The sequence below is a fragment of the Diadema antillarum genome, unplaced genomic scaffold (genome assembly GCF_040938485.1).
Source record: "Diadema antillarum isolate AM-2024a unplaced genomic scaffold, OU_Dant_1.0 scf00000033, whole genome shotgun sequence".
Classification (NCBI taxonomy): Eukaryota; Metazoa; Echinodermata; class Echinoidea; order Diadematoida; family Diadematidae; genus Diadema; species Diadema antillarum.
Window position 1 is genome coordinate 783,991 of NW_027270922.1, and position 15,057 is coordinate 799,047.

A 15,057-nucleotide genomic window follows, 5' to 3' on the forward strand; every position below is an offset into this window, starting at 1 on the left:
ATTATCAGAAATATCTATGTTTCACGTGGAATGGTCGTTTTTATTGTTTTACTTGCTTGCCCTTTGGACTAAGTTCAGCACCAAGGGTATTTACTAAAGTGATGAAACCTGTTATTGCCTCTCTGAGAAGTAGAGGCATGAGAATAATGATTTATTTGGACGACATTTTGATTTTTGCCCGCTCTAAGGAGGAGAGCATCGCTAACACGAACTGTGTCATTGATTTGCTGACATCATTGGGATTTGTCATTAATTTCGGGAAGTCACATGTCTCCCCTACAACATCCCTGACCTATTTAGGCTTTAATTTGGACACAGTGACCATGATGGCAAGTCTGCCAGGCGAAAAAATTTCCAAGATAAGAAATCTTGGGCACCATATTTTGTCTTCTCCCTCGATGAAAATTCGAGATTTAGCAAAGTTTATTGGCTTTCTTACTTCTTCATTTGATGCCGTACCGACGGGTCGTTTGCATTACCGTGTTCTAGAGTCGTGCAAAACCAAAGCACTGCAAGCGTCAGGTGGTAAATTTGATGCATCTTTTTCACTGAACAATAATGCCATTGAAGAAATTCATTGGTGGCTTTCCTTGCCACGTGAGGAATTTAGGTCCCGCATTGACATTCCTGTCATTTCATTGACAATTCATACAGATGCCAGCACCTCAGGGTGGGGTGCACTCTGTGTGAATGATAATTCCTTTGCTCAAGGTGTCTGGTCTCGAGAGGAAGCTAATTTGCATATCAATGCGCTAGAATTACTTGCCATTCATCGAGGCCTTGCCTCCCTGTGCGACACCTCCCATAACCAACACATTCATATTAAGTCAGACAATAGTACAGCCGTCACGTATGTCAAGAAAATGGGCGGTAGTATTCTACTGCTTAATAGATTGTCATGTGACATTTGGGCGTGGTCGCTAGACCGCAACTGTTGGCTATCTGCTTCCCACTTGGCTGGCGTTGCTAACATAGAAGCAGATAGTCTGTCTCGGAGAGATATGAATAAGGAAATTAGTCTTCGTCCTGACATATTTTCTTTGCTTTTATCTAAACTTCCCTTCAGACCCGAGGTTGATCTTTTCGCATCCAGTGCCAATAAGAAATTGGTTCAGTATGTGTCTTGGAAACAAGACCCCCTTGCTAAGGCTATCGATGCCTTTTCAATTTCATGGGAATTTCTACATCCCTATGTTTTTCCTCCATTTTGTCTACTTCCCAGGGTCCTTCGCAAAATCCGCAGGGACAACTGCCAGAAAGCAGTCTTGATCGCCCCTCTGTGGAGGGCACAACCGTGGTTCCCGCTCATCCTTCAGCTCCTGGTAGCCCCACCCCTCCTCCTACCACGGGACTGCCTAATTCCCCTTCCCATTCCAATGCCCGAGCTGAAGTTACTCGCCTGGACTATCTCCGCGAACGTTGGAGAACATCAGGAATTTCAGAGCAAGCTTCCGAGCTCATCGCACATTCTTGGCGCAACAATACCAACAAGCAGTATGACTCAGCTTGGAAGCAGTGGATTAGTTGGTGCCGCAAACAATCGCTTGATCCACTTAGCTCATCTATCGCCAATATCGTAAATTTTTTGTCTGACCAGCATATGCTAGGGAAAAATTACAGAACAATAAACTCGTATCGGTCAGCCTTATCATCTGTGCTGCCCTCTATTGATGGGTTTCCCGTTGGCATGCACCCGCTGGTATCACGAGTGTTGAAAGGTATTTTTAATAAAGAACCGCCCAAGCCACGTTACAACACCACTTGGGAAGTGTCTCAAGTGTTAGATTACTTGTGTTCACTGGATAATAATGCAAGACTTAATCTGTTACTTCTAAGCGAGAAGTTGATTGCCCTAGCGGCCCTTGTTTCAGCACAGAGAGTGCAGACTCTTAGTTTTTTAGACATTACATATATGTCAATTTCTGATAACAGTGCTGTCTTTCAAGTGGTAGAGCTATTGAAAACAACAACTACAAAGAAAGGCATTGCTAATCAATCTGTTGAATTGTCTTCCTTCCCCACGAACGAGAAGTTGTGTGTTTTATCTGTGCTCAAGGAGTACTTGAGTCGGACAGAACCCTTGCGTCAGGTTCATGGAGTGACAAAACTTTTTATTTCTACTAGAAAACCTCACAAAGAAGTAACCACTTCTACCCTGTCTCGGTGGTTAAAGAGTACATTGAATAAGGCAGGCATAGATACATCCGTGTTTTCTGCTCACAGTTACCGCAGTGCCTCGAGTACGGCAGCTTTTAATCAAGGCGTTACCATTGAGGAGATTATGTCAAAGGCCAATTGGTCTAATGCCAAAACCTTTCGAGATTATTATTTTAAGCCAGTTCAAGAAGCAAAATTCGCTTCGACCGTTCTCAGTTCATCTTCATAAGTTGTAATTAACATGGAAACACTGGATACGTACGTAACTCACAGAGGTTGTCAAAATTATACATGTATTGTTCTTTCTCTTTGTGATCATGTGTCCAGACGGAACATACACCTTGTTATTGCACTTTTCAGATTGCTCATGAATAAATCTGATCTATCATGAATACCCATGTGCGACAGTTGTCTCATTGCCTCAGACATCTCACTTGACAGTTTCTGTGTTAAACTTTGAAAGCTGCTAACCCTCTGAAAGCTTGTACGAAGTGTTATGTAATAGAATTCCTAAATTATGCGAATAATATTATGAAGTATAATTTGAATTCTATTAATAACAATGAAGTACAAGATGAAGAGGGTCCCGCCCAACGCGTTGCGTGATCATGACATATTGTTTGATAACCCTCCCTCTCTCTTCTCGTCACAGAAACCGTCAACTCATGCCTGTAAGGTGTGTACCGATGACTCGGATGAATGATTGTTGATATGCATTTGCCCTGTGCAACGTTAGTGAAGACGTTCCGTGAATGTGTGGATGTTTGGATACTAGTACTGCCTCGGATACTTTAAAAAGATGTCGAATAGTAGGAACGCCCGGTATTTATAGGGACTGGGGCGTCAAACTCATTACCATAACAAAAGACTTTGAATCTCCTTTGTGTGATCTCTCTGCCAAAGCACGCAGGAATATGCTAACCCTCTTCATCTTGTACTTCATTGTTATTAATAGAATTCAAATTATACTTCATAATATTATTCGCATAATTTAGGAATTATCAAGCAGGAACAAGGGGGGAATGTCAGTCTCAGACCACAGGAGACCATTGGGATCAACGGCGTTCCTTGAAGGTGTGCTCTTTCCACCTATTTCCCACGAATCTGGTTCATTCTTCCGCCCTCTACGAGTGGTATTTATTAACCCGTTCCATACTGAATTCTGAAATGCCCATAGACTTAATAGGCAGGTCACCAGGTTCCCGTACGGAATGGGTCAACTCTTTAAACACGCCAAACAAATTGTTGCTCTATAATAATTGAATATAAGTGTATTGATGGTGCAAAATTGTGACTGTGGCAAGCTAAGAGTTCAGAAGTCGATTATCTCTGTAGTGTTTTGTAGTTGTTGTTGTTGTTGTTGTTGTTGCTTTGCTCAGTTCCCTTCTCTTGATGGAAAACAAACTTTTTCATGCAAATTAGTGAAAATTAAATTGATGACAAAGTACATTGTGTCATTCTATACGTTTAGTTTTTCTCTCCTTATCGAGCTACGCTCATTATAACTATTCCTCCTTTGTGTCGCACTGTTCAGAGTAGAGCCTACACACCTTCTAAAAGTATACCCCTCTTTACTACCACTGTATTTTTTTTTTAACTTTAAAATGGGCTTGGTTGGACGGGAGAAGGGACAGCCGTATAAAACCAAATTTCCAAAGACGACATTGTACTTGTGTTGCGGGTTAAAGGAAAGACAGTATTTCGGGGAGTTACCAGCCCAAATGCATAAGTACTGTAACCACAATAACAACTCAAATGAGCATGATGCCTAATCACGTGCTGTGGAGAATTCTTGCTGACCTTTGAAACTATCATCGCTTTAAAGTGTGTGTGATTTTTTTTCTTGTAAGGTAATTCTCTACGGAATCTACTTTGTTTTTCTTTCAAAGTATTTTTTTTGCTATACAACGTTTACACCAGTATGTACATCATTAATCGTGGAACATGTTTGGAACAGGGTACATCTCGCCCCTATAGGGAATGTCGACGACGAGTATTAAAATTTTTCGGCACAAATCAAGTCAATTTCCCCATTTTGATGGTAACCGGAGAGATATTTTGGTGGTGTCAAGCACACAGACTTTCGCAATATTTTACAACACTAATGAGATAAGCCCAACATGAACAACCCAAGCACATCCCATACATTCACCCTTTTTTCGGGGGGAGGGGACCAATCGCGCGCACACGGCAGATTAATGGGCATAAACCTGGTTGCAAACGGCGTGTGAATAATGGATCGTGTTACACGAAGTCTGCCTGCCACCCCTTGCCGCCTTTCTTCTTAATAGTCCGGAACCATATGGTGTTGTGTCTCTATCTTCTGTCTCACTATCGCAACAATCTTGACGTTATCTGCTTTCACGTGTGACGTGCGGCTATACCAAAGTATGATCCATCATTGTATCCACGGTCCAGCACGCGCGGCTGAGCAATTATGAAAGACATGCGCAGTAGTCCACAATAACCCGTCCTGAGATTAAACGGGTAGTACCATTACGAACGCAGACCCGGTTTTCACCATTTTTGTTCTTTCTTTCGTTCTTTGGTTATAGCAACATGTAAGTGAACGTGTTTTGCATCTGACACTCCATTTAATGCCGACGTGCATAATTCATACCGCGATGTAATACAATCTTGTGATTTGATTTTGACAGTAACGCATCATAAACTTCTAATAATGTTATCGATACTATAGTGGCGACTCTACTATTACCGTAACTAATGATACCAATAAAGCTAAAGATGCAAACACTGCTGGTAATAATCATATTATTACAACATGCTGCCCGTTACTCTTATTCAGATGTATCACATTCACATTGAGTTTTCTAAACATTTGTTTTCCAAACTGTATTTTTTTCAAAGTCATAGCGGCTGTTATTTTAACGTGATGCTGATAGCAATTGCTGTGCACACTGTCTATAAATGATTGAAATAGAGATATCTAAAACATAGTGATTCTGAATTAGACAAGCAGTAAACAAAGTGAGAGCCCGAAGGTCCTTTCCCTGCAAGATCATGTATTTCTATCCACTCTTTTTCTAAATGACTGTTGGTTTTTTTTTTTGGTTTTTTTTTTGGGTTTTTTTTGTGTTTTTTTTTTTGGGGGGGGGGGGGTTGTTATTTAAGAACACAAGTTAATCTGAACAAAATGTAAGTATGCATGAGGGGGCCATGAACTTTGGATCAAATAGGGGGCATGAAATACATACAAATATATTACACACATATCCGGGTACACACATACACAAAAATACAAACATACATTTCTGCACGTACGTACACATATTATATACACAGACACACGCACACAAACTAGCAATAGGTACTTGAGGGAGTACCCTCCACACACACACACACACACACACACACACACACACACACACACACACGCACTCACGCACGCCCAAGCAACATTATAGCACTGTCCAGAACCATGCGGGCACACACACGAACACACACACACATACTCGCTGCAGGTTCACAAGGAACAGATGTGCATGTCACGGGCTATTGGGATCTGAGGCCGAAACCCCCTGTAATCAGTGGTGCTGATTTCCGTCCGGAAAATACTTGACGTTGGATGGCATTACGATGAGCTCCTTGTAATAATACTCTCTCTCACTCTCAATCTCTCTCTCTCTCTCCCCCTCCTCCTTCTAACTTCAAGTCTGCCATCTCTCTGTCACTTCCTGAATATGTCTCTGATTGCTGATATTCGTGGCATGTGCTCTCGTTTTATGAGTTTTCTTTCTTTACCCTATCCATCTATCATGATTACACACATATATAATTCATTTCATATGATTATATCCAGCTATCTATCTATCCATCTATTACACACACACACACACACACACATATATATATATATATATATATATATATATATATATATGTATATATATATATATACATATATATATATATTTATATATATGTTTATATATATATATATATATATATATATATATATATATATATCAGGGCTCCACACTAACTTTTATTTTTGGTGGCCCGATCAAACCACCAAATTCTTCATTTCTAAAATTTTGGTGGCCCGACGTGCGTTTTTGGTGGCCCTGGGCCACCGGGCCACCGTTAGTGTCGAGCCCTGTATATATATATATATATATATATATATATATATATATATATGTAATACTTATATGATATGTAATACTTATATGATAGGTATTGTGTTAATGGAATACATAGACGTTATTATATTCATTTGTCTATATTACATGTATGTGTGTAAGTATGATATAGACAGAAAAAAATACATCCTCCCTAATCATTATCTTATTGTTCTATTCCTCCATCCATTGAATTTCTTGTTTTTATTCCAAATGCAAACCTAAACAATGAAAATGCTCTCACTCAAATTCTTCCATCGAGATTTGTTATCGCAACTGATTAACAAATTGCCCTACATCGAGGAGGTCGTAGGTTCGAATCCGGCCCGAGCATGTATGCCTATGATTTCTTTTGTCATGGCTACTACTAAAACCAAGCATTTGTTTATACTTTCTCTTCATTCTTCGTATCTTTTGTATCCATCTCTTCCTCCTTCTCTCTCTCTCCATCTCTCTCTCTTTCTTTTTGTGTGTTGCATCTTATTAATTATTAAAGTAAAATGTCCAACACTCTACTTACGAATATTGCTACACTTGGATATCATCATTTTTTTCTACTGAACGATGATTTAATATCTGATACATGCATTTTGTAAAGCTGTATTCCTACAATAAAGGAGATTGGTGGAGGGGGGAGGGGGGTAAGCTATTGTCATTTGTTATTGTAATGCTATGACGGAATACATTGGTGTCTGGGATTCCAAATATTTGATACGAAAAAAAAAGGAGACAACAGCCTACGCAACAGCCCCTTTCTTTCTTCCACCGCTGCTCAAAAGCATGGCGGGTATTGATTGAGACGCGTGTATAGGGGGGCTGCATCCCCGAAATCACACGGTGATAGTGATTTCTGATGGCAGCTCGTACAGATGGCCGGAATTATCAAACATTCTCTAGCATCTCTCCTTTTTGATGAAATCTGACACGAGAATTTGTGTAAACTGGATATTGTGCATCCCATCCATCCCGCGTACTCACGCACGGGCAGGAGCAAAGCAGTCGGCGATATGTAAACTGCAATCTAGTGTAAGTAGGTATGATGAATGTATGTATGTGCGCTTACATGAGTATGTGTGCGTGCACAGGTATGCAGAAGTGTCTTTTTTGGGGGGTTCATTTTGAAGGTCCTCAGTTTTGTTCTCTATTTTACTAATCTCTGCTCGTATATCTCCACTTAAATATCATCTAAATAGAAAACATATTATATAATAGTGAGTCCATCTAGCAGGTTTCATGAGTCCGTCACGCATTACAGCACAAGTGTGTGCGTGCACACACGCACGCAATAACACACACACACACACGCACACACACACACACACACACACACACACACACACATGCACGTTTATTTCTTCAACAAATCCTGGTTCCTCATGCATCTTCCACCACGCATTCATCGTTCTCTTTCTCGCAATCACAATCTTTTCTTTTTTCCCCCTTGGCTGAAGGGGGGGGGGGGGTCTTCCTGTCAAGAATGATGAATGTCTACATCAAGCAAGTTTTTATTACGTTCGATCTGGATGACGGGATCTAGCCTAATCTCAAACGCTTTCCCTTCTCCCCCGTGTCAGCATCGGAACACTGATGGGAGGTGCTCTAGTATTGACCCAACCATACCTTTATCCCCCTCACATCCACATAATAACGTTTTTGGTACAGGGGAAATGCACCCTTCTCTCGCCACATCACGTGCACAACGGTTTTTTTTTTTTCTGCATGATGAAGAATGCACTATTTTATATTCCTTTTCTTCTTCTTCTTTTACGAGAGATATCCTCAAAGCAATAAAGAGGGTGTTCATTATTGTTCGCGGGAATAGGGAGTAATGTAGAACAGTACCAATTCTTAATGGACAAGCAGACGTCTTGGCAGTGTTAAGGCAGTAGGCCTACATCCTTTAGTTTGACATTGATTCCTTTCTATTTGAAATATATATTTTCAAACAACACCCGACTCTACACGTTAAAGATTAAATCGCTACTTTTAATTCCTAGTTTAGATTAATGGATTGCGGATATTCATTGTTTGAATCTTTGTTTTGTTTGTTTTCTTTCTTTCTTTTTTGATTGAGAACGCATTTCGTTGAGACTGGAGGCGAGACTAGCATGCAGTGAGCTGAAAACTAAAGAGATCGTTTAAGAGCGATTCGTTCTGAATCAATACGGGCGCCAGTCAGCGGTGACGCGCAGAACGCAGTCTCCAAAATGAGGTCCCCCTGCATTCCAGCGATCTCGTCTACATCTCAATTTTGCTTATTCCCCTGTCTCTGTCAAAGCTTTGTCAAGGGTAGATGGAGGGGAAGAGAGAGAAGGACTGAGTCTGGGGGTGGGGTGGGCAAGGCTTCGATATTTCTTGACAGCAGTTTATCAACCGGCCCTTTACCCCCTCCCCCCTCTTTTCATAGAAAACCGTATACTCCCAAGGTGTTCTGAACTCAAAACCGTGTGGTTGCAAACTAGGTACTACAATATATTGGAGATTTGAGAAGACCTACACATTTACTGAAATGATTTTAAGTCTGCGGCTGTATTGGAGACCTTGATCTGAATTGAATTACGACCCACTCCAAAAATATCGGTTAACGAGTGTAGCCTGAACAGGATACAAACAGAACTCCCTTCTACAATACAAGCGAAAGGCAGACAAGTCTAAATTACTGTGAGCAGTCAGTGTTAGATATATATCTTGTAAAAGAAAAAAAAAAAACACTGCATTCTATTCTTGCATACAACAGGAATTGGATCATATCTATGCATTCGAGTACATAAATATTGTGATGGTATTTTAACACAATATTGGGTGAACCGCAAGTAACGAACTTTCTCCAACGTCACTTACAGTGCATTCATCAGACCAAGTGTATTTCAACTAACGTGAACGTTGTCCTGCTGGTTTGAAACAAAATATAGATCACATTTCTATGCGATCAGCAGAATATATTTATGTCATTCTGTTTCAAGGGTGGACAATTTGGGTTTCATCTTTTTTCTCACGTCTTGTCGATGTCCTGGCAATGTGTGATGGGGTTAATGCACCAAGGGAAATTAACTGGGGACTGTAATTCACTTGGATTAACAACAATGGTTACAGTTACTGTTCGTTAATAAGAAGACGCCTTCGAAATGGCATTAGCAATCCCTTATGTGTGACCGTAACCTGCACGATCACGAGTTTGTAATAAGTAATGTGAGCACTTTCGAGCATTCTGTTTTAACTCCCGATTCCTCGGCGGGAACCGGAGGAAATAAGGCGTAATGATTCCAATGTAATATCGAGCACTTAATTCATTCACTGAAGCGCGAAGTATAACCAATAGGCCACCGCTTTCTACCGCGGCTTTAAATATGATAATAATGATAAAATGTCCCCAGCAATGGATGTAGTGGCTCGTATTACAATGGCCGAGATGCGGCCCGGCGTACGAAGCCCAAGTTTAATCCGTTCCTGATACCACAGTCCGCTTAGAATCGAATATTTGAGCGTAATTACGAAAATTGCAATTACGCCAAAGTAAGATACCTATTGCGCTGTTGTGTAGGTAGGAGCCGCTGTAATGTCCGGCTATAGATTGTCTAGAGCGATTTTTAGTAGTAGGGATGAATGTAACAATGCCAGCAGGAATACAACCAACAAAACTAATTACATTCCTGATATTTATAGAACATGCAGCATTTACATTTGTTGATTAGAAAGCATGATACATTGAGAACTATTTAGCAAACCATCGTCAGTCAAAAACTGCCATATTATTCTCTCCAGGAATCAAGATTGACCTAGTTTCTCATAGTATCTTTACGCCTCGTTGTATGAGCCAGTATCATCAAATCATTTGTACAAATCCTCGTTGCGTACACGATGAAATTCCCCTTATCTGTGGATTAAGTAGAGCTTGAAATGGTTTTGTTTTTGCACTTTTACTGAGATGAATGGTGTTAGGTCAATTAAACGTTTTTGTGGATTTTTTTTCATCTTTTTCTTTTTCTCCACGGATATGGTTTCATTAATTTGTTGGTGCGTTGAGAGAAAAAAAAAACATTTTATAGGTAAAAACAAACAACATGTGACAGTGGCGGCAAAGCGTCAAATACTTTCTCTCTCTATCTTTCTCTCTCTTTCTCTCTCACACACACACACACACACACACACACACACACACATACACGACAGAGCTATATTGTGTTAGCGGTGTGTGTATGTGCATACGTAGTTATGATTATGATACACAGCAAAACAAACAGACTCTTTAACTGTGGAAGCTTTAGTCTTTGATGAGAGGGGCTGTGCGATTGAGTCCACTCGGCAATAAATAAATAGCTTACATTACCAGACACATACGTAGAAATGCATTCATACACAAACACACGCACAAACATAAGTACGCTTTAATCGGACGTAGGTCCTATGCTTTAGTCGGATGGACAAATACACACGCATACAAAAATGCGCTCAAACACACAAATACACGCACGTTCATGCGTACATGCATACACACACATACACACATGCACACTTTCAATACAGACATTACAATACATACACACACATATTTACATACATACATACATACGTAGACATAGTGACACATTTCTGTTGATATGGCTCTGAGCACGTACATCATACACAGCGCGATAAATTCTAGTGGCGCCATTCTTGGCGCCTGTTGACGTGCACCTGGTCCTTACACATCTACCGAAGATAGTACAATATCTTTTCAAGCAAGCACCGCTCGACACAATGATAATAACGTCGCTTGCCCGGAAGAAGGGAACGAGCACCGAATTTCATCAAAATATTCAATTTTTTAATTTTAACAGAAAATGATAGGGAATGTAAAGAAGTTTTATGAGATGTTACTCAAAATCTCAAAATGAACGTCATTATGACGTAATCAATGAATTGTAGAAGGAAACGAGCTCCCAAAGCCGAAAAGTCTTCCCGGTAAAAGGGAACGAATGCATACGCGCCGTTTTCCCGGTCAACGATAATCGCAGACGTTTCCCTGCAAAACGGCACGAATGCCAGTATTGGCAACAGTTTTAGTCTGCTGTGTTGAGAAAGAACTGGTAAGTTTACCGATAAAAGTTACTCAAGAAGGATTAAACAATTTGTGTCAGTCGGTCTAGATATCTCTTTCCCAAATTTGCACGAGTCTCTGTAATAAGTAATAAATAATGCCACTTTGATGGCAAGTTTTCTCTACAAAACATAATTTACACGGTATTTCGATCACTGCGAACTACGCTTAGTCCCAAACGCAATATTTTGTGTAGTGCAGTGCAACGTGTTGTGTAAATAATAAACTTTAAGTTTTATAAAGGGTGATGGAAATTGAACAGGTTAACTTCTAATTCTGAACGCGCAATCACAGCTGCTACTTCTGCTAGATTCTAGACTTATAGTACTAGGAATATGCCTGTCCTCAAGATTCACGATTTGATAAAGAAAAGCATTCCAATAGTCGATAGAAATACAAAAGTCAATAGAATACGAAATCCACACACACCCACAGTGCAATATCAATGCTGTGAAACACTGTACTTGTACAGAGTGTATGACACGAGAGATTTTTGTCACAATTTTTTTTAAAAATGTAAACATTTTTATTTTTTAATTTTACATTTTTGAGTACAGGGTCACAAAACTGTTACCAAACAGAGATTTAGTACTTGTATCATTCAAATATTAGTTTTGATTACAAAAATAGTTTAATAAAATGAGAAATTATTTTAGATGCACATTTCAGCTGTCAAGATGCAAGGTTGGTCCTACAGTTTTTCTATGGGTTGCATGTATGTGGTCAGTATATAGCTTGTTATAACTGAACACATATGTAGTAGGTGTGACGAAATCGAAGTCTGATTTTGATTAGCCTAACTTTAAGACTCACTTCTAGTCGTAAGCCTAAGTCTTAGTTATATCCGCCGGGCCCTGTACGAATTTGTGAATCACTTGGATTTCGACTTCTTGTGGTAATCAGTCACCTGTCAACAAATAACGGCGAATATATCTCCGTAGCTGAACAAAACATTGGACTGGTCGGCCACTGATCAAAATGTCCGTTTGGCATTTCTACTCGCCGTACGGGCCCCGGAGTGGATCTGTGACTTAGTCTTAGGCATTACTCTTGGATCTGACATTACTCGCGTAAGTACTGGACGTAAGTGCGCGTACTGTCTGGACTAGTGTGGATTAGGAGTTGCAGTTGCTTGCCGTCGATCTATCTGATAGATGTCTAAACTAAAGTGAGTCCTTCATTCTCTGAAGTCTTGATCAACGTCAAACAAACAACATGCCAAGGTCTAACTTTAGGTTTAAAATCGGTTTACTCTAGAAATAAAAATATTTCAACTGCGCTTACCCAAACTCTGCAGGCGTATTAAACGCACTTAAGCTTAGATCTAATTAAGTTGGATAATCATAAGATCTCGATCAATTTTAGGTCCACAATAATACTCGATGGATAAGAAATACAAAGAAACAAAAACAAATTAAAGTAAAAAAAATGCTCCAGATCTTTATAATGATTTAGTGACTGTCCAGTCTAGTACTGTTACAGTTTATCTAATAATCTTTAAATGCCGATTTACGCCTTCATTTAATTAGATTAAAATTTCTGGTTGACTGCTCTGACTGAAATGAAAATAGAAATTTAAAACGTGGAAACATTTCTCAGGCTTAATAAGTAGGATTAAATGCAATGAATCGATCGAAGATGGCCCATGGCCATATTTTCAAATTCAAGATCTTACAATTCGTTCAGACTACACTTGTATTTGATCGGATTAAAATTCAAATGTGCTCTTCAGCCCTTGTCGTCAACTTCCGGCATTTCAAATGAAAAAAAAAAAATTATCAACGCTTTTGACTCAAATTTGATTTTTAAATTGAAATTTCTAAGTCTATATCAAAGTTTACAGATGAATGTCATTGTCTGGTATGGTAAATTGAGCTTCAAGTTCTTGGGCTCCACAAATATAAAACACTTTCAAAATAGTCTTTGGCTGATAGACCAGACATAGTACCATTAACTTCTGGTGAATTAAATTGACCTTTACTTAGAAGTCTTAAGTAGTTAATGATGAATAATGATTATTAATTGCCTCATATGCCAATGTTGCTCTATATAGGATCACAGTCTTTCTCTAAGGTCCCAGCTATTTTTTAATACTACATTAGATCTAAAGAGTTTTATGAACTATTTTATACATATATATGCAATAATTTTATGTCCATATAAATGATAAAATATTTCATAAAACTCTTTAGATCTATAAATTGATTAATTAAGTATTCAAAGAAAGATGGGAAAGTAGAGAGAGATTCATATTGATTAAGAGTAAAGATTCCTTTTGTTTTTATTTTGTTAATGATAGATCAATGGACCCAGAAGATCTCATCCTTGTGCAGTGGAAAAGAGATGGCAAAGAAAATACAGTTGCAGTGAAGGACATCATTTGCCCCGATGGACCGCCGCACCCAGGATCCACAATTATCATGGAGTGGAAGACTAGTAAAAAAAAAACTGAAATATGGGAAGGCACAGTCCTCCGTGTTCCAGAGGAAAAGGATGAAGGAGAAGAAGAGGAAAGTATGATGGTGGATTCAGAGAGTTCAGAGGAAGAAGATGATAACATTCCGCTTGCCAGATTTTCTGCACAAGTAAGTTCAATTCAAACATAAAATTAATATATTTTTTTAAAAACCGTGAGTACAGTGGTGAGCAAGTTATGGTAACTGAAGTACACATATCTTATCACAATTGGCTGACAAAATTGGCATACTCACAAAATAGGCATCAAAATGTAATATCTTGTATACAGTAGTTATGATAACTCTTCAAAAATTGGAAGAATGGCATTGGGAGGGATTGATCCATTGCCTCATCACTGTTTTGATTTGTTTTATTCATGTATTTCCATAATTAGCACTTCTACCAACTACATGTAGGCCTACAACTTCTTGGTAGTCTACAGCAGATGCAATTTGCTAATAAATGGCCACTCAAACACTTCATTCTGGGTTTGTGTGTAATTCATGATTTGTGTAATTCGTGATTTAAAGGTACAGGATTCCATCATTATCATGACTTTATTGGAACTTTGCAGTATTGTGAAAGAAATACTGATAGAGAACTGTCATACAAATGATGTAAGCTGGTAATAAGGATATCACTAAATCACTTATAAGAAATAAAGGTTAATTAGAATTTTGTCATGATGTCACATCAAATTCAGAGTAAAGAAAAAAATATTTCCAAATGATTAGTTTTGAGTAGTTTTGTTGTCATTTCGATATAATTTATCAGTTACCTTCTTTCCATAATAGGCATCGTCATCAACTGCAAATGATCAGGATTCTTCAAAACCAAGTCCAGAAAAGACTCTCCACTCTGAGGTAAATAGTTGTTATTTATGATTTAAAAGCAGGAGATCAAAGTTGCAAATATCCACCTCAATGTCATTAACCAGGAACATTAAAATGTAGGTTCATAAGAGATTGGACTAGATATTTAACAAATATATCTATTAAACAGCCATTAAACATGGTGGCCCGTATTCTCGAAGGAAAACCGTGGTTTAAACCACGATTTATGCAAATTTCATGGTATACCGGAGCGCCACTGCTATAACACACTCTGACACGTACATTTAGGTTCAATCATCCCGATGATTAGCGCTCATGTGTTGGCAAAGGACGCAAATTCCACCCTTGTTGCCATGGTTTAGACCACGGTTTATGTAAATTGACGCATAAT

The 15,057-nt window shown here is 39.0% G+C and overlaps 2 protein-coding genes across 2 annotated transcripts in view; one reads left to right on the forward strand and one right to left on the reverse strand.

Moving 5' to 3' along the window:
• Positions 1–15,057, reverse strand: part of LOC139743048 (short transient receptor potential channel 4-like) — a 123,333-nt gene that overhangs the window by 70,864 nt on the left and 37,412 nt on the right. The window lies entirely within an intron of this gene.
• On the forward strand, positions 324–2,510 carry LOC139742947 (uncharacterized). The gene is made up of 2 exons (XM_071653458.1): positions 324–329; positions 1,223–2,510. Exons 1-2 carry the CDS (start codon positions 324–326, stop codon positions 2,384–2,386), a joined length of 1,170 nt encoding a protein of 389 aa, XP_071509559.1. The 3' UTR covers positions 2,387–2,510.